The 26,467-nt window shown below is 46.6% G+C and overlaps 1 protein-coding gene across 8 annotated transcripts in view; it reads right to left on the bottom strand.

Annotated features, from left to right (window-relative positions):
- The window catches only part of CAMTA1 (calmodulin binding transcription activator 1), a 235,888-nt gene that overhangs the window by 157,185 nt on the left and 52,236 nt on the right, over nt 1-26,467 (bottom strand). For all 8 annotated transcript variants that reach the window (XM_066203207.1, XM_066203208.1, XM_066203214.1 and 5 more), the window contains one exon: nt 16,505-16,572. In XM_066203207.1, the coding sequence (XP_066059304.1) occupies nt 16,505-16,572 (68 nt within the window). The remainder of the gene's footprint in view (nt 1-16,504; nt 16,573-26,467) is intronic.

Genomic DNA, 26,467 nt, shown 5'->3' with positions numbered 1-26,467 from the left:
TTTATTCCAGTTCCAATCTAAGGAGGATATTTAAAGGACGAATATGGATGTTTAATGCAGCTGCCATAAAGCAGAGGGACCACACACCAGACCCTTCCTGTACCTCACCAGTGCACAAGCAGAAGCTGCCCCCAGTGCCTGGGTGACAAAGCCCCCTCCATCCCTGCCACCCGCCACACTGAGAAATGGCTCCTGCAAACAGCCTGGTTGATGCTTTTTTTCACCTGCTTATTTTCTCTGGCTATGAAGTTATCATGGAGCCAAGGGACAACAGGAGGGGGCTATCTTCCATCTTCTGCATCTATGCATGATAATAATGAGAAATTAACTTCCGCTTTCCCAAAGGAGCAACCTACTGATGGAGAAACTGGCTGGGAAAAGCTGGAATCGTGCAGGAAGCCATGAAAAGAGACAGCCTTTCAAGAAAATATTGCACTGAACCCTCGTCCTCATTTCTGTAGGAATGCAAAGAAGACCAAATCCTTGAACTTGTCCTCATCCAGGCCAGTTTGGGAGTGGGAAGAAGTGCCAAGAGCGAGTGTGACAACGTGCCTCCCACTCAGCTAATGGCCTGCCATGCAGCAGAGCAGGCAGAGCTCTGGGGCTGGCAAACACTGCAGGTGATGAACTCCAAGTAACTATCTATTTCTTTCTTCTCTGCACTGTGTGCAGCTGGGCAGCCCTGGCAGTGCAGCAGTGATGGACAGGGACTGTCAGTCAGCTGTGCTTCCTGGCTGACATCATGCTCTCAGAAACACCTCATCTCTAATTTCTTGTTTCTGCCCAAGAAAAATATCTGAAGTTATTTCTCCTCTAAGAAATGCTGCTCTTCAAGTCTCCATCTACCTTGACATTTCCCCCCACTGAACCTGTGGCTTATCAGAAGATTAAAGCCCAAATGGAAAACTGAAAGAGGAATCTGAAGCAGTTGCAGCCCTTGACATCATCTGCCCTTGGCCATGCAGATACCTGAACACTCTCTGTTGGTTTAGGAGGTCACCCAGACTAATTACGGATGGACTCGCCCAAGGCCAAGGCAGAGCCATAACCCCTGTGTCAAGAGCATCACCCTACCAGACCAGGGATGCACCTGGAGGATGCTGTAATAGGTAGATCTCTTCCATACTGACAGTAAACTTTAAAATTTACATGGGCAGATGTTTTCAAGTCTCTGGGAACTTTGTGCATCACAGCTGTAACACTGGCAAATCACACAAATTTGTCTGACAAATACATTTCCCCCCGCTCCTAAATAAATGCTTGGCTTTAACTCTCAGGCAATGATTCATACTTGCCCTGAAATAAAAGAAACCCCAGCATCTGCCCAGCCTGCACCAGAGCGGGACCAAAAACCAAAGAAAAGCCTCTCAAGAACTTAATGTAGACGTGCAGACTTCACCATAACTGCTGGAAAGCCACGGCATCTCATGGGGAGAGGCTGCTGCTGTTACAACCTCTGCTCCCTCACTGCAAGCTGGGATTATTGGCACAGCACCTGAAGGAATCAGAGATTATGTGTTTGAAATTTGTCTGATCTTTGAACTCTGCAGGGATGAAATAAAGACTTCAGTAAAGTCTTCTTATCCATGTAGTAGGAGGTATAAATCACAAGGAAACGTAAATATGCTGCAAGTTTTTTGTATCTAGAATTAAATGTCATTTGCATTAAAGATGTAAGTGAACTTCCTTCATATCTACAATATTTAAGAAGTTAAAGTCTAAAGTCACAGACTTTGCAATTTTATCCAGAATTGCGGTTAACGCAATGGCTAATCCCATCAAGGGGGCATTAATTGGTGTCTAGATGCTCCTTCTCATAGCAGCAGTAGGCCATAAAACTTAAACCTTACCTCCTCTTTCCAGCATGTAGCCTCTGTGTTCATCAATAAAAGTAATGTGATTCATTAAGTATGGGAGTAATTACCTGCGGCTCCAACAAACAGGACTGAACGAGCCAGGCCAGTGCCAAGTTGGCTTTTGTGCCATCGCACAGAAACTGCCAGGGGCTGCCAAGGAAAGCCCTTCTCCAAGATCAGGATAAATGCTGATGGCTGCAACACGAGCTGCAGACCACTACACAGCTGCTGGGCATCTCCTTGGTGTGGGCTGGGATACCTATCAACAAGTCCTACCCCAAAAGCAGCTCACTGGGGCTGTTTAAGGAGTGATCAGGATGCTGGTGCCACAAAAACACATAGTGGAGATATTCTGTTTGCATGGTGCACTGGTACAGAAATGAATCCCTGGAACATCTGGGGCTCTGCTGACGGAGGCAGAACACAACTGTCCTGCCAGCAGTGATGTCCCTGCAGCACAGTGCAGGCAGTGCCAAGCACAGCAGCTTCAGCTGCAAGTGATGAGGAGGCAGAGCCCTGCCTGTGCCCCCATGGGTGTCTCTGTCAGCTGCAGAGGCCGAGAGCAACGGGGCAGCTCCAGGCACCTTGGTACAACAGCAGCTCCGACCAGCACCACTCCTTCTGTGCCAAGACCTGTACTCATGAATGTGTCAGAAATTGATGTCTTTGCTCTGTGTCCTTGCTCTTGACACAACTACAAAATAGGTAACAATGCTACCAGCACTAATAAGAGTGATAAAACTAACAACAGGGATCTGATTTCTCAGTAGCCATTTACTCTGCTGCCATTTTTGTTTAAGTGTATTGCAGCTGGCCCCAAAGTGTGAACTCCATGGAAGACTCACACAGCACCTCTGCCTATCACGGTTACTCAGCCTGATGAATTCCACCACTACAATTTTCTTTTGAGACAATTAAAAAAACCCCAAAAAACTAACAAAAACCCACCATAAAACGGGTTTAAAATGAAGTAGGTATGTCATTCATAACCACAAGCAGGTGGGTGAGCTCTGCTCTCCCAGTGACACAGAGGGTCAGAACTCAGTTCAGCACCTTGTCTGGACCTCTGTAGGCAGGAAGATCCTTCTGGAAACAGCAGTGTCCCAAAGCTGCATATTTAGTTCAAAGCAGTAGGCAACAGTTTTCCCCACATTTTACTCAGCAACATGATAATTCATGTGTTGATGGCTCTGAACTGTTAACAGACTTGAAAAAGAAATTAGAAACAATCTTTATGAACTCCTCAGCACACCGAGCAATTGAAGCCTCCTTGTAACAATGTAGGACCAAAGACATAATATTAAAATTGTCATTAAGTGGAATGCACATGAAATGCTAAAAAGTCTTTCTGCAAATTATTTCTTGATATAATGTCATGCTGTAGAACTAAATCTTGGTACAAGGTATGAAAAAAGACAGTTAAATCAACTTTGTTCATTTAAATATAATTTTAAAAGAACTTGCATTCATCTCTTTATTGCTCAAGGATTTTTATCAATTTCTTTAGCCCTCATTTATTTCTCTTCCCTACTCCCATGGGAATACCATTTGATTTATTGGGAATTAATTCTTACAATTCATGAATTCTTTAAACTATTTTCAGATTAATCACCACCATCTCCACTGGTGCACAAGGAGAGCCCCATTCCCTCTCTGTGTTCACAGAGACCAAAGGGCTCCAGCCCCCGGGTGCCAGCTGCCATTCTGCCTTATCAATTGCTCTCTCCATGGACCCAGATTATTACGGTGAGGACCAAGGGCTCCAATTAACTTTCAAAAGACTTATTTGGAGATGGCCTCCTCCTGCGGGTGGTACTTCAGTTCTGAATCTAGTCATTTGCCAGCACAGCAACAACATGTGTGTGCAAACACTACTGCATTCTTAAGGGGAAGGAAGGAAATGGAAGAAAAGTTCTATTTATTTAGTTAACTTACTTCCTGTTCACTTCCCCACTTGTAACAACCACCAGCTTCAGGCTAACAAGGTTTCCACAACTGTGTCAAAGTGGGGCTGTACTTTGGTTTTGTCCAAAACACCATGTACCAGGGAAAATTAGCAGGATGCATGTGAGCCATGTCCTTGGGCTCTGGCAGGTGTCACCTCCCCAGCACAGAGGCTGGTCGGAGCCATGCCCCAGCTTTGCTGGTAATTGGGAAAAATCTCACTGGAGATGGGAGGAGAGCAGAGGTCTGAGGAAGAAAAAGGGTTCCCCCTCTGCTAGCAGCATGCAGCTTGACTCATGACTTGAGACACTATAAAAATCCGTAAATATTTGAAAATTGAATAATAATAAATTAATTATAAATTTTAATTGAGAACCACTTCAAATTGTAAACGCAGTTCAACAGCTGATGAACTTCTAACACTGCAGGCAGCGAAACAGCAAAGACTGGAGGAACTGGTGTTGCTGGTTTGGGAGGGAGCAACTCCCCAGCTGTGGTCCAGTAACACATCTGTCCCCCATCAGCATAGCCAGGCCCGGAAGATGATGGGCAGAGCACTATGGAAAGGGCTGGAGACGGGACACAGTGCTTCTCAATAGCCACCACCAGCTTGTTCTGTGCAGGCAAAAGCATCGTTTGCAATATTGCAATTGAATTAAAAATGTTGATTAGCCTGGGACTCCATCGATTACTGGGACTACATTGATTCCTGATTAATAGTAACTATGTACATAAATCAGGATTGACCTGGAAACCAGAGATGCTCAAACTGAACCAGAAGCTGGGCTGATTGGGCTGCCTGTCCTCAGTCCACAGCCCAGAGCACCAGCTCTTTGTAGGGCTGAAGCTTAGGACTGAGTCACCTGTTGAGGTCAGTTTTAAAATGGGGCAACAGAGGCAACCCCAGCCCTGTCCAGGCAAAGTGAGCACTCCCAGGGCAGGAGGGCAGAGCTCACCGTGCATCCTCCAGATGGGTTCACAAGTGGTGGCACTGACCAAGCCTGAGCTCTCTTCAACAGTCACCAACGAGGCACGTGGTGGAATGCCCCACAGCAGCCTGTTCTCAGCCCTTCCTCCCTTTCAAATGAACCTCACAAATACAATCTGTTTATTTATATCAATTTAGTCACATCAATTAATGATGACAAGGCAATTAACTAGAATGCCAGACAGTAAAAAATAACCACATAATGCCTTCTTTAGAGGAAATCTATTATGTAATTCCAATCGGTCTTCATTAACACAAAGTATTCCAGTAAAAGGTAGTAATCTAGTTATAGTCTGTGAAATATGAAGATACACAAAGTAATTTTTCAGAATTAAGGGTATTTTTAGTCAATAAGAAGAAAACCTGTCTGCATTTTTTCTGCAAAAAAACTTTTTTGCAAAAAACTACACAACTCCGTAACATAAGGTAGCGGTACTGAGCAGGCTGCGCAGTATCACCAAAGAGGCACTAAATTCCATTCATCACCTCCCTTTCCCACAGTGTTTGGGGCCTGGATCAAGCTGAGAGCATGGCTGCACCCATTTTTTCCATCCCTCATCCAACACTTGCTGCACAGGTGCTGGCACCAGAGTCTCAAACCACCAATTATAGCGGTTTTCAAACACCCTGACAAGCAGGTATTGCACTGATTAGGGTTCAAATCAGTGTTCACAGCTCTATTTAGATGATGATGCAATACCCCACTCATCCTAGCCATGAGCTCTCCTTCACACACTGGCTCCACGACTGCCATGAGTGACAGGAGAATGGCACAGCATGACCTGACCTGGTTCGTTCCTATTTGATGGACTGAGCAAGTAACTTGTGCACAGAACAAACACAAAAAGTTTGCTTCAGTATTTCACGTGAGGCACTTCAGAATTACTAGTGTTTTAATGGTACTAACCTAATTTATCAGTTGGATATATTAAAGATTCAATTTTTAGGGAAAATGAGATGAAAAACATGAGTCCACAAAACAATCAGCTTAAACATGGAAATACATATTTTCTAATTTTGAGCTTTATTCCCCTTCAAACTTATTAATAAACTAGTAGTTGATAAGAGAGAATTAACCCCAAATATAGAAAATCCTGCAAACAAAAAACACAGACAAATATAGAAGTAGTCAACCACTTCTCCAAAACATGCCCAAGCTGTTAAGTAGTCTCGACTTAAAATTTCTAATGAAGCAGCTTAAAAGTCCCAAATTCCTACAGGAATGTGTTTACAATACAAACTCAATTATTGTCTTATTCTGATGCTTATCTTTTCTTACACCCTCTCAGCTCATCCTACTTTGGAATTTAATTACATCCCACTATTTTGAGTTCAGATGAAATTACACATTTTCAGATTAATTTCGCCTAAACCAACTTTTGAAAACAGCCAGTCCTGTTTCTGTCATGCCCTAATTTGTAACCCTACAAGTCGGCATGAACTGCCCTTTTAAACCTTGTGTCACCCCACCATAAAGCCACGCTCACTGTCCCCAAACCCAGCACAGCACCCAGCATCGCTGGGTCAATGTTTGCCCAATTTCCTTTGATCAAAACCCTCCTCTTCCTCTCACCTCTGTTATTTTCCGAGCTCGGTTGACAGAGAACAGTCAAGGGGTGACTGTTCCCTACACACTGGTGCAGGGAAGGCGCGACCTTTTCTGTTTAGATGAAATCCAAGGGCAGTGTTCTCACAAGGACGTTTCAGCTCAGTCACCACTGGAGAAGCACAAGATGGGAACACGGGCCTGAAGCAGGCCCAGCACTCAGTTTCCCACAAACCAAACCCCAGGACATGAAGCATTCCCTGATGGACACCTGATGCTTCCCACAGAACGCCCTGCTAGCATCGTGCCGGGAATCCCGGCCTCTCCCAGGCTGCCTGAATCCAAGCACAGCCTCCACAGCTTTCCTCTCACCTCCCTCCCACCAGTTGTGATCTGATGCAACTGTCAAATCCTCGGCATGTTTGAAACCTACTTGTTCAGTCGCCAAGTGGAGATTCATCTAATCCCTGCAACAAGCCAGATGCTGCAATTGTGTTAATGCCATGCAAGACTTTCACTTTCCAGAACTTCACCAAATTTTTAGTATCGGCAAGAAACTAGGATTAAATGTTAGCTCCCATATGAACTACGTAATCTGAAGAAAAAAACCCAAACCCTACTCATTTGATCCTTTTCATACGTTACCTAGAGTGCCCTCATGTCCTTTCTAAGGGCAGAATCTCCTTTCTAACCACTGCCCACTCTGGCACATCAACACTACAACAGTGGGACTGTGCCCACACATGACCTGCTTTGGTTGGCTTCTCACCTGCACATGCCTCTGGCTGCCAATCTGAAAAAATGGGCACAGCCATGCTCTCAGCTTGATCCAGGCCCCAAACACTATCTCACCCAATACTAGGGATTTTGGTAATGGCAGGTGGGCAGACTAAAGGAAGCCGTAATAGATAAAACAGTCCCTCCAGATCTGTGCAGGATTAGAAGTGACTTTTTTATAAATTTCAGGAATTGAGGAGATGAGTGCAAGGATTGAAGAGGAAAAGAAACCAGACAAGAGCAGCAGTTAGAAAAGCCTGGGAGTAAAACCAGTGGGAGAAGAGGAGGCAGAGCAAGCACACAAAGCTGTATTATAAAATCCTCCAAATCTTTCATATCCTAAATTTAAAGCAGAGCACGAAATACTGCCCTGGCTCTTGGCTAGTGCTGTTCTCAAAGGCCACAGTTTGTAAAAAAAAAGTTTGCTGCATAATTTAGCACTGGTTGGGTCTTCTAAAGCTGCCTGGCATTACAAATGCCATTGAGCAGGGAGACACATCCCCATGCCATGTCACCATCAGTGTTTCCATCCCTGGCCTGGAGCATCTTGCCTGAAAATTGCAAAGTAGAAATAAGAAGCTGAACATTGGAAGAGCCATGTTTCACCTTGGCATTGGGAGTTGGGACTGTGCACTGCTCAGTGAACCCAACGTCACCTTAGTTTCTTGGCAACTGATCCAACAGTGTCACCCTTTCTTAGCTGTTGACAAATCCTGTTACACAGCAAAGCAAAGATTTGTACCAGAGCTTTAATTTAATTACTGTAAATAAACCCAGCAACTTGGCCGAATGGTTTCAGGAGTTACCAGCCCAGCTGAGGCCAAGACCCGTAATCCTCTTGCAGTGCTGCTCTGTGTGACATCCCAGGTAACACTGCTACAGCATCCACTGCTTCCAAAGATCCAGACAAAGCCTTTAAAACAACTTGGGGTTACTGCCACAGAGACACAGCCCCAGCCCACTTTGGCTCCTGACTGTACTATGGTTCCAGGAGCAGCCCCATTAGTGCCCTGCAGCACTGGTGCTTCCAAACCCCTTGCAATTGTGTGCAGGTCACAATTCCAGCCCATGCCCCACTGCCATGCTGCTGTGAATGAGCTTTGTGAGGCTGCAGAGAGAACTGATGGCACCCCAGAGAAAACAGGTCAAACAGAGGCTCTTGGACATGCTGCTAAAAGAGGTTTTGTCTCTCTTAAGGAAATGTGGAAAGGTTCCCGCAATTATCACTTTGCTTCCTTTGCTTGTAACCGTGTAAATCAACCCCTAATACCCTGTTTACTCACTGCAGCAGCATAAGAGCAGAGGGAAACACAGAAGCCCTTTATCCAGAGAGAATTAAATAAAATAGTGGGAACATCCCACAAATACCAAAGTCAATTAATTCATTTGTTACAGGGCAAGAGTCCTGCATAATTTGTCCTCTGAGTAGTTTATTTTAGCTAATTGCTTATCCAGCAAGAAGATCTCCCCTGCATGACCCATTTGCTGTGCAAGAGGCTCGACTGATGAGAAATAAATGGTCACCTTCCAGAGGGCATGGAGTGACAGCAGGGACGCTCCATATGCTGCTCTGGTCCTCAGACCCACATCCAAGGAGAGAAATGCACCCATAACGAGACACCTCAAAAGCAGGTGAGCATTAGTGTCCAGGTTCTCCTGAGGAAAGCAGGAGACCACAGTTCCCCTTTCCAGGACAAGCAGAAGGGAAGGCTGCAGATAAGGCATCCCCCACTAAGGCTTTACTTCCACCCAGCTGCATCACTCCAACTCACAGCAATGTGTTCACCCATCACTCGCCTTTTACAACAGCACTTAAGGCAACAGAACAATTCCAGCTGTGAGGGTGGAGCTCTTTGTCAGCCATATCACCCTCTCAGCTTCTCTACCAGAGTCAGATAGAGCAGAGGCAGAACCAAATGGCTTAATGCCTCACTTGTACATCCCCTGTCTGCAAACATTGCTGGGAAACAGGTGGAACAGAGCTGTCAAACCCACACCCGCCTTCCGCTGGCCAAAAGATGGATCCAGGACAAATGTTATTGGTCTCATCAAAATTTTGTAAATTGAACAGTGAAATGGAACAGCCTTATTTATCTTAATTTAGCTCATCCTTGACATTTACAAAATAAATACAGGAGTAATACTATGGGCACAATTCACTCTCACTGATGGCAGCAGAAATCACATGTGCTCTGATAAAGGACAGGGACTGACATGGCTGCTGTCTGCTGGAAGCAGAGCAGAGGGTGCCAGAGGATCCCCAAGGGATTCACCAGTACCTCTCAGCTCAACACCTCTCTGCAGCACCAAGTACATCCTCGCTGGACAGAGACAGGCAGCGCTGAAAGGAGAAGGGGGAGGACTGCAAGGTGATGCTTTGAGATTGGCTGGGCAGCAGGTTTCAAGTCACCACCAAAGAGGCAACAGGATTTCTGTCAGGAAAGCTTCAAGCTTTCACATTCCACCAGGAGGTTTCTGATGGGCTTTTACTGACGCTTCATCTCCCTCAGAATCAATAGAAAACAATAATCCCACGGCTAGGCATAAATCATGTTGCACAACTCGGCAAATCATCACGTGGGATGCCTTGGGACAAGGCCACTTCTTTATTTCCAGAAACAGCACCATTAATGGTTTCTGCCTGCCAAGCAACAAGATTCCCACTTCACAGCACTGGAAATCTCCATCCTGCACTGAGCCCAGCCAGTGTCTCCACTTACTGCAGAGCAAATGTGGGCAAAGCTCATCTCAGCTGGTGGGCAGCTGGTGGGAGTTGGTGCTGGGGATGAGCCAGGGAGGCAGAGGGGCTGTGGAGGGACAGATGCCCGCCCGCCCTGACACCAGTCCCGACGTGCCCACCTGCCTGAGGCCACAAAGCCACTCTTCACACCACTCCTAACACACACCCACCTGCCCAGGGCTGCAAAGCTGCTCCTAAAACCCCTTTTTCCACTTGTCATGCTGGTGATGCCGCTTCAGGAGCAGCAGCCCCGGGCAGCAGACTGCGCTGTCTGTTTACGGGAAACAAAGCTGCCGCAGCACGAGTCAGAAACTCAACACTCCCACAAACAGCAGCTCTGGAAAACCCCGGCAGCACCTTCCCTCATGTCTCTTTGCATCATGTCAGTGACTTACAGGAAACAAAACGGCCCAGCAGAGTTATCCGAGGGTGTGAGACTTTAGGTACATCTGTAATTAAAACACAGACACCAAAGCTGCGAAGCAGCGCCATAAAGCAGATCATTTTACAGCTGGCTGGGCTCCCTCTGATGTACTTGAGAACCATTTTTAAGTGACATAAAGTTTAACATACCGGTACATCTGCCTACCCACCAGATTCTACACGGAATTTAAAATTTAATTATATTAAAGTATTGTTACAGTGTGCGTAGCAAGAACGCCAACCAAGTGTAACTTGAGGAGAATCTCTGCCAGATTGTTGTAAATCTGTGTTCTTAGGACTAGGAAGAAAAAAAAAGAAAAATTCAAACCTGAACACCTGTATCAGTGCTCTCAGCTTCATTATTGCTCACCCATCAACTGCTCCACATTTGGGCTGAGCAGAATCACTCGCTTGCCCAGTGTTTCACTACAATGTCAAGGCACACCTACAGCACCTGTGCCTGCCAAGCAATTACTCCTCACACCACAGCAAAAGCAAAGCCTGCTCACTGCCTACACACACTTATTCAGCACCAAAAGGAAAACCTTAACGTCTGCAGGCAGCTCCTCATCTTCCAACAATCACAACACAATCCAATCTGTCCTCTCCAGGCTGAGCAGCAGGTCCTCTGGGATGCTTCCAGCTGCTCTGCATACACAGGCACAAACATCCTCCCCCCAATTCCATGTTTACAGCACATGCTGGCTAACATTCCAATGGGCAACTTAAATAACACTGTGCTTGTCATGTAAGACACTGTCCCCATCAGGAAATCAAAGCATCAATCCCCTGGACACAGGGCACCCTCTGCCCCAGGCTCAGGGGGCCCAACCCCTGCCAGCCCAAGATGGTCACGGTGCCTTGCTTCAGCCCTGCACTCCAACCTGGGCCAGGTTTCCTGGATCAAAAATCCTTCTCAATAAATAAAGAACCCAAATAAATAGTTTCTTTTTCATCAGTTGCTATTTGCAGCTATTAAGATGCAACAAGCAGTTGCTGGATGGTGTTTTTGACGCAGAGAATGTATTGGAAGAAACAAGGGAATATCATTAAGGGTCAATTAGGAGCAACTTAAAGGTTATTTTTGCATATCTTACCTCCTGGACAAAAGAAGGTTCTTCAGTGCCATATGAGAATATAAATTAAGTTGCAAAAGTCTTTAAAATGCGACAAAGACTTTAATTTTGTTGCCGTTTAAAACAGCCTGAAGAACAAACAGCAGAACTCCTGCAGCTCTGCAGCCTGCACATATGACGCAGGGAAGGGCAGGTCCAAGGTGGTTCCACAACAGCCACCGAGCCCTGTCCTTCACGGCTCCCTTTGACAGGAAGCACAGAACGCTGGACAACATGGAATTGTCAGAAACCCCAGCCCAACACTTCTTCCAGCACACTCTTTACTTCCCTCTGTTCTACCCAGGACAAGGGCAGCTGCTCACTGATCTGCCTCACAGCCTGGGAACCCCAATCACAGGCCCAGTACAGGGGGCTCACACACACAGAGCAGCATCCCGAACCCTAACATCCTCCCAAGGGATCAAGAACAGTCAGGGCCTGCCAAATACAGAATGTCAGTGTTGTCCACGGCCACGCTGTTTTCCTTGGCCATACCCACTGACAGAAACACCCACCAAGCCTTGCTGCAGGCGGATGGGTTTGTTGAATGATTTCACTGCTTTGTTATCAGATAATTGCTTTTTCTGATGATTCCATGTTTTCCAGAGTTCTGTTGTCCTCCAAGGGGCAATGCTGCAGGACTTTTATGAATCCACACAGAGAGGAGAAGGAGCCTTTGCACCCCAGCCCTGTGTGCCTGCAAAGCCAGGCAGTGCGGGCAGGTGTTCGTGTGCATGGACCAGCTGTGGAGCCACCAACTCTGGCACGTATCCCTCTGAAATGTGGGAAAGCCCAAGCCTGGTGACCGTGCACAGGGGCTGCAGAGCCACTGGTGAGCTGGAAGAGCCAACCTTCAGCCTCTGTGCCAGGTGAATCCACAACAGGAACAAAGACCTCTTGCCTTGGTTGTCCAAGTTGGGTAGTGACATCTGCTGCGACACAGCTCTTCTGAGCTGCTGGCTACATACAGAGGGAAACCAGCTCTCCCAGAGGACCAGCACACACCAGGCTGGATTTGCCATGGGAAGAATTTGGAAAGAATACTTGAAGACCATTGCCTGAGTCAGGCCAGGCATCTGGATGACTCCCAGCAACTCTGCCCTAAGGTCACTTTACAATCAGCATGGTGAGCTGTTAAAAGAATTCATTATTGGTGTCTCAACACCCCTGGACCACAGCAGCTAAAAATCTATATGAACTAAGGGCCCTTAAAACCATCTGTGCACTGTTTATTCTCTGCAGGGAAAATAAAGAGAAGGAAATACTGAAAGCAGCATAAGAAAGTGTTGAGAGTCATGAAATCTATAAAGTGTAAAGAGAGATGTGCCACATTTAGCAGGGATTATGTCAAGCAGCATCCCGAGCCAGGAGCGCTGACAGCACACACACACTGCCTTTGACAAAGGAAAATAGGTCGTACACGACCCCAAACATGCCAGCAGAGCTTCCAGCAGCATGAGCAGAAAACCCAAATTTCAGCACTGCCCACGGGCAAGGTTAATGATCCTGGATCCTATGGAGAGTACGAGCCATATGAGAGAGCAAGACCTTTAGAACGTGCTTTGAAAGCCTAAACAAGCTCTCGAGAGGACTTTTATTTGCAACAAGCACAAGGGGACATGGACAGAACTTGTGCCACCAATCACAGCTCTGGGCAGTTGCTTTTCCACAGCCTCCAGCTCCCATGAGCTTCTCCTCCACAGGGAGCCTCTGTCTCATTTCCCAGCAGCCAGGACATCCTGGCAGCAGCATCCACCCCATGCAGTGGGACAGCTCTCACACAGAGCACACTGGAAAGAAGGCTCACAAGGTAATGGCCTAACACAGTGAATTAATTCCAAAGCACAATTGTTTTCAATCTTCATTTAAACCCAACCTTACCTAATCTCACTTTAACGACATAGGAAATGGAAATTCCCTTAATAATATAAGTTATGAATATTTATTACCCTATTTTTTACCTGAAAATTGAGTAATTCAATTAATTTTACTATTAATTATTTAATACAGAATTAATATACTGCAAGATCCTAACTTTTCTTTACAATGCTGCTGATAAAGATATCCCAGATAGGGGATGTTCCTTACACTGGACTGATGGACAGGTAAGGCACAGGGTGTGTTTCCTGGGCAATGGGCACCTGGGCAGGAGGTGGGGAGGCTCCAAGGACTGCACCTATCCTGCTCTCACAGTGGAGTAGGGCTGGTCCCCCAGCAATCCCCCTGTGTCCTTTCCAAGACATGAAGCAGGAAGGGGCAGAAACACATGTGAACTGCATTCCCAGATGGAAAACTGACCTTGCAGCTTCTGTGCACAGCTAAGGTTTTTCCATTGCCTGGGGCCCACTTGTGAAATAGTGAAGTCACCTCAGATCACTTAAGAATATTTTTTAAATACTGTAGAAATGCTAATGGCAGAAGGCACCTGGAAACAGAGAAGCAAAGTATCTTCCTCTGGCAGAATGCTTCTGGACTCAGAAAATTGACTTTGTCATTGAAATTCCAAAGTAAATAACAATTAAGTTCTACTTGATATATAAATGTCAAGTAATTTTTTTTTTTGTCATCGTGATTTGCATTTAAACTTGGAAATGTCAGACACTTGGCCCTGCTGCATTAGCAGAACGCTTCCCCCGCCCCGCTGACGGAACACCCGCTGCAGATTACCCGGCACATCATCAAGTAACCAAACACCATTCCAAGGGAGCCTCAAGGTCGATGCTTGCGAGGTGTACTCGCTAATTTATGTTGATCAACTGGAGTGCTCAAAAGACTATTGTAATAACGCTCCAGTACATTTATATTGGTGTATTCAATCAATTGGAGTCGTTCAACAATAAGTTTTGTAAAAAAGCAATTTTAGGGACCTTTTCCAAAGGTTTGTTATAGCTCCTTCAATGCCACCACAATGGCAGGAGGGCCTCCCCTCCATGTCCATGACTAAAGCAATACCCAACTGTGCTGTAAACACAGGAATGTCTGTTTGGGAAAGAGATGAAAATATTCAGAATGGCAAGCTTGGCTCCAAACCAGCTCCAAACCAGCTCATCCTTCACTACCACCCTCTGCCTTAGCTCAGTGACCTGAGAGGCATCCCAGCCCAGCCTGGCCTGACCCTCTGCAGCAGTTCCTCTGCCGGTGGCCAAGCTGGACAGCACCAAAACCCTGTCACCAATATCAACCCTCTGCCAATAGCTGCAGCAGCACCAGCTCCCCCAGGCACCGTCCAGCAGTGACTCCTCACAGCACACTATACATCATAGTATTAGGAAACTCTCCGTGTGTCAGTGGTGCAATTAATTTTTATTAATTTTGTGAGATGAAATTAGTAGCACCCACAGCAGCAAACAAAGAACGGGGAGTGTTCCAGTTCAGTGCCAAATCGATGTCATTAATTCTGTAATACTGGGAGCCCTGATTGTAGCAACTCAGCATTTAACTCTTCCAATTAATTTTTATATTAAAAAAAAAAAAAAAAGAAAACTAACTCAACAATTTCAGAAGGACCTTGAACTCGTGTCACAACTTTACTTCTCCTGGGACATTCTTTCTTCCAAGTGTAAACACACAAGAGGAAGGTAAGGAAATGTTCATCAGAAAATTATTTTCATGCATTCCCTTTAGCAAACCAAGCTCTTAAGATCAGAAGATGCTGCTACAAAAACATTTATAATCTTGTATCTTTAGTGATACCATGTAGAGCCAGACTAGTTAATGTGTTTTCTGACCCCTTAAAAGGCTTCTCTGGCAAAGGCTCAGCCAGAAATTGTTTTGAATTCATTCTGAAACTGGGATTACCAACCCAGAAAAAAACCATCGCTAATATTAACTGAATTACCTGCTGTTCCGCAGCCAAGGAGAGTCTCACAGCTGCCACCAGCAGGAAAGATCCATTCAGGGCCCTTCCACCACCATGGCAGTTCCAGGTCTTGGAGAACCACTGAGAAAGCAACTGGGTTTCCCACATCTCCTTCCCAGGTGCTACACTTTTTAATGCAACAAGCAAATGCATTACTTACAGACGTCACAAAAACATACAGTCTGGGGGAGGAAAAGCCCACAAAAGCAAAATAACACAGCTCTTTTGCTCCCAAATTTCATGGAAAGCAGGTCTTCTGTGTGCCCCACCTGCAGCTGCACTGCAGAGGTGCAGAGAAGGCTTCCACGTCCATCCTCTCCTCAGCTGGGTGCTGTGGAACACCTGGAATCAATCTGTGCTATTTGTTAGGGTGGCACTGCTCCCTGTGTCCCACTGTGACCTCTGTCCCTGCTCATGGCAGCAGGAGGTGATGCCAGACCTGGAGCACGCTGCTCCAGGCGCCTGCGGCACCGGCCCCTGTAACGGATGATGCTGGGATGCAGGATGCTAGAATAGACTTTTCTCTCACCTGGGTCCCAGCAGGCTCCTTCCAATGGCCCAGCCCTCTGCAATAGGAAAGGGGTGGACTGGGAAAAAGAAAAACACCAAAAGCCCAGCAAGACCAGAAAGCAAGAGTCGTTCTCTGTGTTAGTGAGACGTATGGAGCCAGAACATAGCTGAAACAGCAGGAAAACATCCACAGCCAAAATTCCATGTCTGGGTTCCCAGGGGAGCAAAAAGTTAAACATTTATGGCAGCACGAAGAAGACATGACATTTACTGAATAATAAACTGCAAACATGTCTGTTAATGCAGCTTTTTGGGACCTCCTCACCATCAAACACTTAACCCCAGCAAGGGAAACACCAGAACACAAACAATCCCCTGCCTGTTTGTGAACAGGCGGCACATGGTAGGGCTGGTGCTTTTTTATTTATTTAAAGTTAGAGGCAAGGGACCTCTGTCAAGATAAACAGCCCATGACCTTGCTCTGAGGCTTCAGAGCCGCTCATCTGAAGGGATACAATTAAATCCTGAGCAATCGGGTTAAAACTTTAACCTGCCAAGACTGTAGCTGTTTCATTTTTAATCAATCTGATTTCATTCAATAAAATGCTCATTAAGGCAATTAATGAGAGTTTGGTGTCACAAGCCATCAGGCATGACTGGGAGTTTCCACTTGGTGGTCAAGGCATTGATCAGTGAGTCAAGTCATCAGCGCGAGAGAGTCAATGTGCTGAGCAGGAGAACATTACCTGGTTTTGGGGGAGGTTGTTAGCCACTCCTCATGCTTTTCAAACGTTATTAAATAAGCTGCAATTTCCTGAAAGAGAAACGCAGAAAGAAAACAGAGTTACTTGCATGGCTGTGCTGGGAACTGGAAAGTTTTATAACAGACACGGAGCCGCCTACCCCAGGGCCAGGCTGCAGCTGAAATTGGGTTTTGACTGACAGAGAGCGCTCAGTGAATGTTCACATCCACGCCACCAAGGCCAGGCTTAAACAGGACAATGAAGAGATGCAAATGAGGAAAGGCATTAACATTTTCCAGCACAGAGAATTTGCTGGTAACTGTGGTGACCACGGCATTGCCGCGAGCCCGGCGTGACGTCAGGAAGCAAAGGGGAGGGTAGCGACAATACGGACACGGGGAGCTAAATAAAATATTTATAAATAGAACAGCATCACTGCAGAGAGAATTACTGAATTATTAATCGTTGCCATAAAAAGCCAGCGGGTGACATCAACGTAAGTCATTGCTCCCACTTGCAGGAATGATACGGGCGATTACTTCCAGATCAGAACTGATTTGTTTGCAGGAAATTATCGGCGCCAGCGAGACAATTCACGACAGTGCCTATAAACAGGCCTGAGGAACACGGGACAGACGTTCATCCATTTCCTGGGTACAAACCCGGGGTGGTCACAAGGTGGCAACTGTCACCACACCAGCAGTGTCCTGATATCTAGAGATGGCCACGGACTCCTGGGACTGTGCTGAAAATAAGCCCCCTGAGATATACTCAGAAAAATGTAGGGTTTTGATGGTTATCTTCCAAAAATTACCTCTCAGATGGGCCTGCATAGCAAAAGCTGAACAAGTGAGGTCAGTGAAACTGCCTTCAATGCACAAATGCCTCAAATCAGACCCACAAAATACATGCACTATCATCTCCAGAGCCACTGCAACAGAAGAGTCCCCAGGCTATACCTCCCAAGAGCACAACACACACCAGCGCCAGGGCTTTCCACCAGGAGAGGGGTTTTTATTATTTTCTTTTTTAGCTAGCTCTATTTAAGGGTTGTCGCTTACAGTACCAAAGCTAAAAACCCCCACAATGCTCTCCAACCAGCTGGCCCAAGCATCTGCTAGAGCCACAAAATGCAATTATATTACTCCCAAACGAGACGTAAAAATATCTTGTTTCCAATACTCTTGGTTTTAAGACTCATACTTAATGTCCTCTGGGCATTGCGGCGGTGCCAGATCTCCGTGTTATGTACTTTATTAGAGCTGTGTGAATGTCATATTAATGACTCCTGACCAACATGTTTACACTGCAAATAAATTCTCCTGGAATCCATCGACACACCCCTTGTTTCCCAAGCCAGTCTCTGCAGGTTTAAGGGATCCCCATACACACACGTGACAGAGCAGTGGCATGAAGCTCCAAAAACTCCTCTTTTTAATTTCTGGCTAGTGGCTAATAGCTGAATAAAATTCAGCATCAAAGAAAGCCAGTGCGGACCTCCACCACCGACACTGATGACCTTCCCAATCCTCTCAGTTTCACAGCAGCTGCACCTGAATCAGATGCAAGTGCTGAAATCTGGACACTACATGGCCAAAAAGGTCTGACCCCAGATTTCCAACAAGCTAAAACCACCAAAGAACTCTGTAACTAAAATTCTTCGGAAAATATGAAAAAAAGATCTCTGGGTTTTTTTAAAGCCAGTGCAGTAATTCCACCAAAAGTGCTGCAATCAGCAGAACTCTATTCCCAACCCATCCCACGTTATGTGTCCTCAGCTCACTATGCTACAAACCAGTGTCACCTCGTGCTGTACAGTGAGATGAGCTCTGGAGAGACTGAGGAACACTCAGGAGCACCCTGCATATTCGCTCCAACAGCAGGCAAGCAAGCACTTACAGAAACACACCCCTTCAATGCTGAGACAGTTTAGGGGGTTCAGATGAGTCCAGGATTTTGCCTATTCCTACTAAAATTCAACTACTGTAAGGTGAATTAAGTAATTTTTAACTTTTGTGGCTGAACAAACACATTGCTATGGCACAGAAACCCAAGGTATTTCAGGTGAAGGAACTCAGCCTTACCCACGGCTCCTTCACTCTGTTCCTTCCTGCCAGTCCACGTCAGGCACATGTGAAAAACTAACCCCAAATCATCACCAACTGGAGGAGCTGCAGCAACGAGGCTCCCATACAAGGCAAACATGGGTTTCCTGCTGGCCTGGCCTACTCATGTTTGGGCAGAGGAAAGGCCAAGCTGCCAGTCAATGCCACAGATACACATCGGGGAAGGAGGATGTGCCTTAAACCCCATTCCTTTTATGTTCTGCTTTCTGTAACTACAACTTTGTGTCAGCTCTGCAGAGGAAAGTGCTCAGCCCAGCACTGGTGGTTGATCAGAGGTTTGCACGGGATGCCTCTGCCCAGCAGCTCCCTGTCTTCATGGTGGGGCACAGTCAGGGCTGCTGAGGCAGGGCTGGGGTTCAGCAGCAGCATGAGCCGAGTACCCTGCTGTCACACCAACACCCTTTTTCCCTTTGAAAAAAGAGGGAAGAAATAGATTTATCACCAGAAGACACAAAGTCATTAAATAATTAAAAACAAAACTATGGGCACAATAAAAGCCCTCTGATAAAACCCTGCATTTTAATGCGTGTTAATTCCCCTAATGATTCTTTCTGTGTCTCACAGGGTCAAATCAATGTCCTCACAAAAAAATCCAATTATATCCCATTCATCGTATCTTTGGAGCAAGGCTATTGTTTGCTTTTGTCTCCTATCAAACCCTTTTCCCATTGCTTCTTGCCCAAGACTACAAACGAAAGGCAGCGTGGCACCAGCAAGGTCAGACGAGACAGAGCTGGCTCTGAGAGCCCGGCTGGTCCTGGCTCCTCTGTGATTGCACAGCCAGCGACAGGAATCGAGGGACGCGTGCGCATGACACAAACGCTAGTCTCGTCACCGGCGAGTCCCCCACTCAGGCCAGGTGGCACCAGGTGGACCCCAAGGCCACACAAGTTTATCTCCATGGGCAAGGGCACTACACACCATGGGCAGCAGCCCCTGCAGCAGGATGTCCCACCCAGACCCACATCCCCTCTATCCCACCTCTGAAATTACTGTCAGCGTAAACTGAGTGAGCATTGCTGGGAAAGGGTGAAACCACTGAAAGCTGTGTGGATGCAGCTCCGCTCCCGAGTGTGTTGGCCAATCCCAGGGCAATGCTCGGCACATGGCCTTCCCTCTCTGAGCGCCTACAGGACTGAGCCCACCACTCACCCTGATGAGAACAAGCTCAACTGACCATCTCAGGGAATAACCCCATAAAGCAATGAGATTATCTAACATTCAAATCACTCGAGCTGTGTTTTAAACTAAGTTTGGTCAGATAATTCTGTGGTTTAGTTTACACTTGGTTGCTCAGACTGAAAGCATTTTATCTAGGTGCGCATTTATATTTATTTTTATTTTGCACTTCCCAGCTTGTTTAGATTATCAGTGCAAATGCACCAGGGAGCCACCAGCTGGGAAGCCAGCAAGCTGCCTGAGACAGAACATTAGCAGCTCCACCATCTCCAGAAAACTGCCACCAAGAACTTCCTATTGCTCCCTCAGCCTGGTGCCAGTGTGGCACCGCTCAGCCTGGCGCTCCCAGCCCAGGCATGGTGGCAGAGCCACCACACAATCCCCACCCAATGCTACGTGACTGCAGCTCCTCCGACACTTCAATATTTAATGTCAGCACGTAAGGGCCCAGAGCTGTGGTACATGGGCGACCTGATGTCACCCGCCGTGTCCCAGCCGCCGCGGGGAGGACGAGTGGCAGTGCCGCAGCCAGTGGCGCAGGGACAGGGACGGCGGGGAGGAAGGAGCTCCCTCAGTGCACTCGGTGCTGCCCAGCAGCTGCTGCAAAGCTGTCTGTCTTCATGCACAGGAGCCACAGAGGATGTGGCCACAAAGCACAGGACAGACTGATGGGCAGGGAGCTGGTGGTGTCAGAGAGGCCCATGACCCATCGTGCACAGGAAGGGGACAACTCTGCTCTGAGCTGAAGGGTTTCCAGTGAACACACACGTTTTTTGGAAGGAAAAATGAAGTTATAAAAAATTCTGAAGCAGACAATTAACGGGTTCCCTAAAGCCATGGATTGAGTGTTGATTCCTTCCTCCCAGCTAAACGCCCTCCAGGTCGTCTTGCATCACCACAAGGTATCAGCAATTCCCACCTGACCTCTCAAAATAAAAAGAGAAACTGCAAGGGAGAAGGATTGCAGGATTCCCTGGGCCAGGCTGAGGCAGCTCTAGTCACCATCTGGTCTCAAAGCAACATGTAATTCATTAAAAAAAGCCAGTCTGAATTTCAAGTTATTACTTTGTATGAATTATACACACCTGAATTAATAAGCCTGAATCTATGCATGCGTTAGGAGAAAGCAGAAGAGTTGGTACTCATCCCTAGATTTAGACCACAGAGCTAATAAAGCTGCAATCTCTTAAGCAAGCACATTTATTCTCTTAGGAATTCACCATGTCCTCTCTGCTATAAAGACAAATTCCAGCCCATCACTTCCTTATCATCCTTCTGCTCTGAACTGAAAATAAAAATTCATGTTGACTATGGACCATTTTCTCAGCTGGGATTGAGCCATTTTCATTTTCTACCCATCCCCATTCTCAAAGCCATTAATATTCTGCATATCCCAACTACAAACTGCTCAGAACACCACAAAGAGCGGGCTCACACCACCTTGTTCAGCATCATGGGAACAAAAATCACAATCCCATTGCATCTGCCCAGTTGTTTTACCTAAATCAGCAACACTATCAAAGGGATATTGCTCATCAGCTGGGTGAAACAAGGAGCAGGAGAAAGGCAAAGTGAGCCTACGAGTGTCCAGCAGGGACAGGAGGGTGAGGTGACTGCAGGCTGACAACACCTGTCAGTGACAAAACACTCCTCCACCAGAATGTTTCACTGCCATTTCAAGCAGGACTTAGTTTGGTCTTGAATTGTTACCTGTCTGCAACTTCTCAAGGCAGAAACATTGATCTGCCTATGCTGAGGCTGAGAAGGGGATAAAGCTCAAATATTACTGCTGTTTTGCTGACAATCTGTCTCAGCAGTACAAGCTGGAGGTCAGAGGTTACCCAGGGCTGCCCAGCCAGAGCACGTGTCAGGCCGGACTCGCACAGATTTGGTTTTCCAACTGATGCCATGATTTTCCTGCCAAGTGCAGAGGCATTTATTCATACCTGTGAAAATACCACGGACTGGCTGAAGCCAGACCCTTGTTCTGTTGCCCTAACGGATGAAACTCCCACCATTTTGGGGCCCAAAGTGTTGCCTTCCCTTGGTCTGCAGAGAGCAGGAGACGACCCACAGCCTGCTGGCTGCTGCTGTTCCCTTTACCCAGGCAGCCTGGCTGAGCTCACCTCTGCAGGAAAAGGCCTGAGGGGAGCCCTGGCAGCACTGTCTGGTGCCACAGGACAGTAAAGCCTCTGAGTAGGAAATGCCTGCGGTTTGGGAGATGCTCGCCTTGGTTCCCTGCATGGCAGTGAGCAGCGGGATCGCATGAGGGGGGATGTTTTCATTAATAATGGTGTCGCACCAACCATCTGCTAAAGGTCTACACTATTAATTTAACAGGAAAAAAAATGGAATAGATTACTCTACAATTTTCAATTAAAGTACATGATGTCTTCAAACTGCAATCTTAATTAGATATTATAGGGTGACATTTAGGAATCCTGAGCTGTGATGGCTGATCAAGTCATCTGACTGCGACGGTGTTCCACAGCACTGCTGGGGCCTCGTGCACCCAGCATCGTCTGGAGAGCTGTCTGTCCTCGGATTCCAGTGCTGGAGCAGCTCTGACAAACTCCTGGGGTTAAAGGACCACAACAGTGAAACCCTCGGCAGCCTTGGCACAACAAAAAACCAGCCACAAATCAGAGTGGACACGGTCCCAAAGAAAACTTATGGAAACGGGCAGAAGAAAGGGGAAAAAGTAAACTAAGTGAAAAAAAAGAAAAATAGCAAATGGGCAACTCAAACACTCTATTTTCAGAGTTGAACGTGATCTGAAAAAACTTGATTTGGACAAGAAATAATTTTCTCTAAAACACGTGAAAAGGAGAAGGAAAAGAAACCAAATCAAGAGCACAAGCAGTGACTAACAGGCACTGGTGCTGAACAAGATCTCCTCAGCTCCTTCACCTGCCAAGCACATGGACAAGAAAAAACTGAGATATCCACTGGGTCTTTAGAAAAGCAAGAGCATAACTGGGCACAACCCCCCAGCCACAGCTGCCCTGAACCACTCGGAAGCGCCGTTAGTCACAAGTAAGAGAGAAGTCAGCCCTTGCATCAGCCTGTGCCTAATAGGATTAGGATGGATTTTATCTTCCATTTAGGCCCCACACTGAAGGACAGTTAGTAAAACAGAGCAGCAACAAATAACGCCCAATCCTGAGTTACTGAAAAACACCCACAGGTCATTATGTGATTTTTTTTTTTCTTTAAATGACCTTGGACTAAACGCTTTGATTTAAAGAACCATGAACACTGGCATCCTGCTAGCACTGCTGGTTCAGTTCACTAGTCCTCTGAAAGCCTGAAAAAAATATGTGGTGCAATAAAAAAAAGAAAATTCACTAAGATCCCTGTGTTTACAATGCATTACAGTGTAATAGTAAAAACCTTAATTATTGTACACAATTTGAACAGTCACGTGGCTTGAAGATGCCAAAGCGCATTCCCCTGCTCTACAGTGGGCATGTGCCATCATCAGAGATGCTGCCCTGCTCTCAACTCCCACAGAAACCAGGAGGAACATGGAATGCTCTGCAGCCCTCCTCCACCAAGTGCCAAAGTCTGACTGCATCATGGGGGATGGAGCAGATCCCCTGTGAACCTGCCCGTGCCGTGGCCTCCCCCCAGCCTGGACGGTCCCTCCTGCCATAGGGGGACGCACCAGTCCCACTCTGGGCAGTGGGAACGCTGTGCCCAACGAGGTGAGAACACCAGGGCCTGCTCCATTTGCCTTCTCTTGCATGGAGACAGCAGCAAGCCCTTCCAAAGTCCTTCAAACGCAAGGATCATTAAAAGGGAAATATCCTCAGAAACTGCCCCTTTCTACATACTCCTCGCTGCCATATGCTCTGACATAATAATGTGCCACAGTCCTGCAGAACTGTCTTTTCAGCATGTTTTCGCATTATGCCTAATTCTGTCAGAGTTTTTCAGTCCCACGTAACAACAGCTCGATGCAGAGTCAGATATAAATCTGGCTTAAGAGACTCTCACCAGGAATTCATTTAAAACTGTAAATGTTAAAAGATTCTGCTGCTGATTTATGGCATTTTCTTGTTTCAAACAGAATTAAAATCCTTCTTAAAAGATACATATTCTATCATGATAAAAGCTGCATTCAAATGATGCTGGTCAGACTGAGAGCCACAAAGCCCAGAAATCTGGGAATAGCAGGGGAATCCAGGAATAGCAGGGACTGGGACATTTTACTGGTTTGACCAATGCTCTGCTGTCATGTCACCACCTCAGTCTCACATCTTAATTAGTGCAAATGGGAGTCCTGGATGCTGGTGCTTTCATGCTCCCTCTGTCCCACTCCAGCCCAAGCACAGGGATCCCTCTTCCTGAAGATCCAGTTGAACAGAGAAGCTGCTGCACCTGAAGTCATTACTGAACGGGTATATTCATTTTCCATTGTTTACACTGAAGGCATTCCCAGGTCTGTCAATACCACACAAGTGTCCTGTATCACTGTGCAAACAACATTTAGTGTTAAAAAAAAAAAAAAAATTACCCATACTACTCATTATCATCATTCCTAGAAGAATTGTTCATGATTTGCATTTGTGAACAGAGAACACGGTAGAGCCTTGAGTCACACAGCACAACCCTAAACCCAGGCACGGCCAGGCTGATGAAAACTCAGGAACAGTGTCTGGAATGAACCTGTGCACCACCAGAACAATTCACAAAGGGGTTTTAAGCATTCAAGATGCCAAAAGAACCACAGTCTATGAGGGGGTCATGGCTTCTGGCTTTCATTCCTGGAGGCAGATTGCCCAACCTGTACAGGAGCCTTTAATCTCATGCTGCTCCACTGAAATAAAAAATCTAAATGGAAGGACCAATATCAAATACAAGAGTAAATAAGGTAGAAGCAGCCAGAAAAAGCATGATTCAGACATTTATATAATTAATTGTTTGTTATTCAGAAGCCACAGAGCCATTAGCAGAAAGCCAGGGCTCTCCGCAATGTACTGTGGGAGATGCCTGCGACGCCACAGAGAGTGGTTCTGTCCCAGGCCCAGGTCAGGCCCAAGCCACTCGTGCTGATGTCCGCAGCTCCCAGCTGGTGCTGCTGGGTTGGTTGGTTTTGGCAAGGTTTCTTGGTTTGGGGTTTTTCTCCCCAGATCTTCCCTGGTAAATTCAGAATCACAGAACATTCTGCGTTGGAAGAGACCCTGAAGGATCATAAAGTCAAACACATAACTGAATGACCCGTATGGGGATTGAACCTGTGACGTTGGCATTATTCACACCATGCTTTAACCAGATGAGCTGATCTCAGGGTCACTTTGATGATTCTTCACAAAATCAGGAACAACATGTCCAGTGTCTGGAGGCGGCTCCCAAGTGCCGAACAGCTCCAGTGAACTCACAACACTCACAGCTGTCATCAAACCATCCTCCCTTCTGTGGGGGCATGAAAGGGGAAATAATTCTGCCCCATGTCAGGATCCAGCCATGACAACTAACCAGGGCCTGTGGCCCACGGGGCACAGCAGGTCTGCTCCCAGAGTGGCTGGCTCCCATCTGTGGAAATTGCCCCTCTGACCTGGAATTATTGTGTGTGTTGGCAGTGCAAGGAAACAACCATAAAACCAGAGCAGCATCAGGGAACTGTAAATTCCTTGTGAGCTATTTTCAGACTTCTCAAAGTTTAGTTAATCCTCGCCTTTAAGAGAACATATAAGAAAAAGATGACAAGGGGGAAAAAATGACCAGAAAAAAGGATGTTTGTGTGAAAAAGCCATTTCCCATTCCGAGTAGCGCTGGGACAGCAAACTGGCCGAAGTGCCCAGGATTCCCCATATTTATCCTTGGAAAGGGGTTGACCAGAAGGCTGGTGAAAGGCAGGGCTGATGCCATGTCATGCCAGTGACCTCTGGACTGCCAGCACACAGAGCACTGCTGCAGGCTGTGCTGGGGCTGCTGTGTCCTTTCTCACGGAGAGGAGTCAGCAGACAGCATGGATGCTGCTTTCCAAAGGTTTAGCATCACAGGCGATTTCATGCTCTTTATATTTCTAAGTGGTTGATTTTTGGTGGGTTTTTTTTGGTTTTGTTTTGGTTTTTTTAAAAATAATCATAAATCCCAACATTTGCTCCCGGGGTGGGAGCCCTTTGGCTCTGTGCTCAGCCAGGGAAGGGAACGTGGCTGCCAGCGGCTGCTGCAGGTGTTATTTTTAGTGCGACAGCTATTTACCAGCTCCGTTCCCAGAGGGAATTCAGGGAGTAAAAGGGATGCTGATGCATTTCTTTCTAAATATAGAAAAGGGGGTGAGCCACCACTCGCAGTGTGGCTGCAGCTTCCTGCTCCCGCCGGGATGTGGCCTCAGCGAGGGGGATGTGGCCCCAGCAGTACCGGCACCACGGTGGGACCACCCCAGCACAGGCTCCCTGTTCACCACATTCTAACCTTCAAGCTGGTGTTTGGAAAAAGGCTTTTTAAAAGTAGCTCTTAAAACTAATTGGCTTCACTTTGAAGCCCTGATCCTGTAATGAATGGCTCCCGAAATCAAACAAAGCATTTTCAACACCAACAAAATTGCCTGTTATGAAAGCAGAACATTTTTAGGGTAATATTGACTTTAACGCTCTGTCAAGGCACATTGACAGCAGGATGAAAACAGCCCTCCCTCTGCTCACCCAGCTCA

This window comes from Chamaea fasciata, unplaced genomic scaffold (genome assembly GCF_029207755.1).
Source record: "Chamaea fasciata isolate MVZ Bird 193981 ecotype frontalis unplaced genomic scaffold, bChaFas1.0.hap1 SCAF_23, whole genome shotgun sequence".
Lineage (NCBI taxonomy): Eukaryota > Metazoa > Chordata > Aves > Passeriformes > Sylviidae > Chamaea > Chamaea fasciata.
This window is presented reverse-complemented; position numbering and strand designations above follow the sequence as displayed.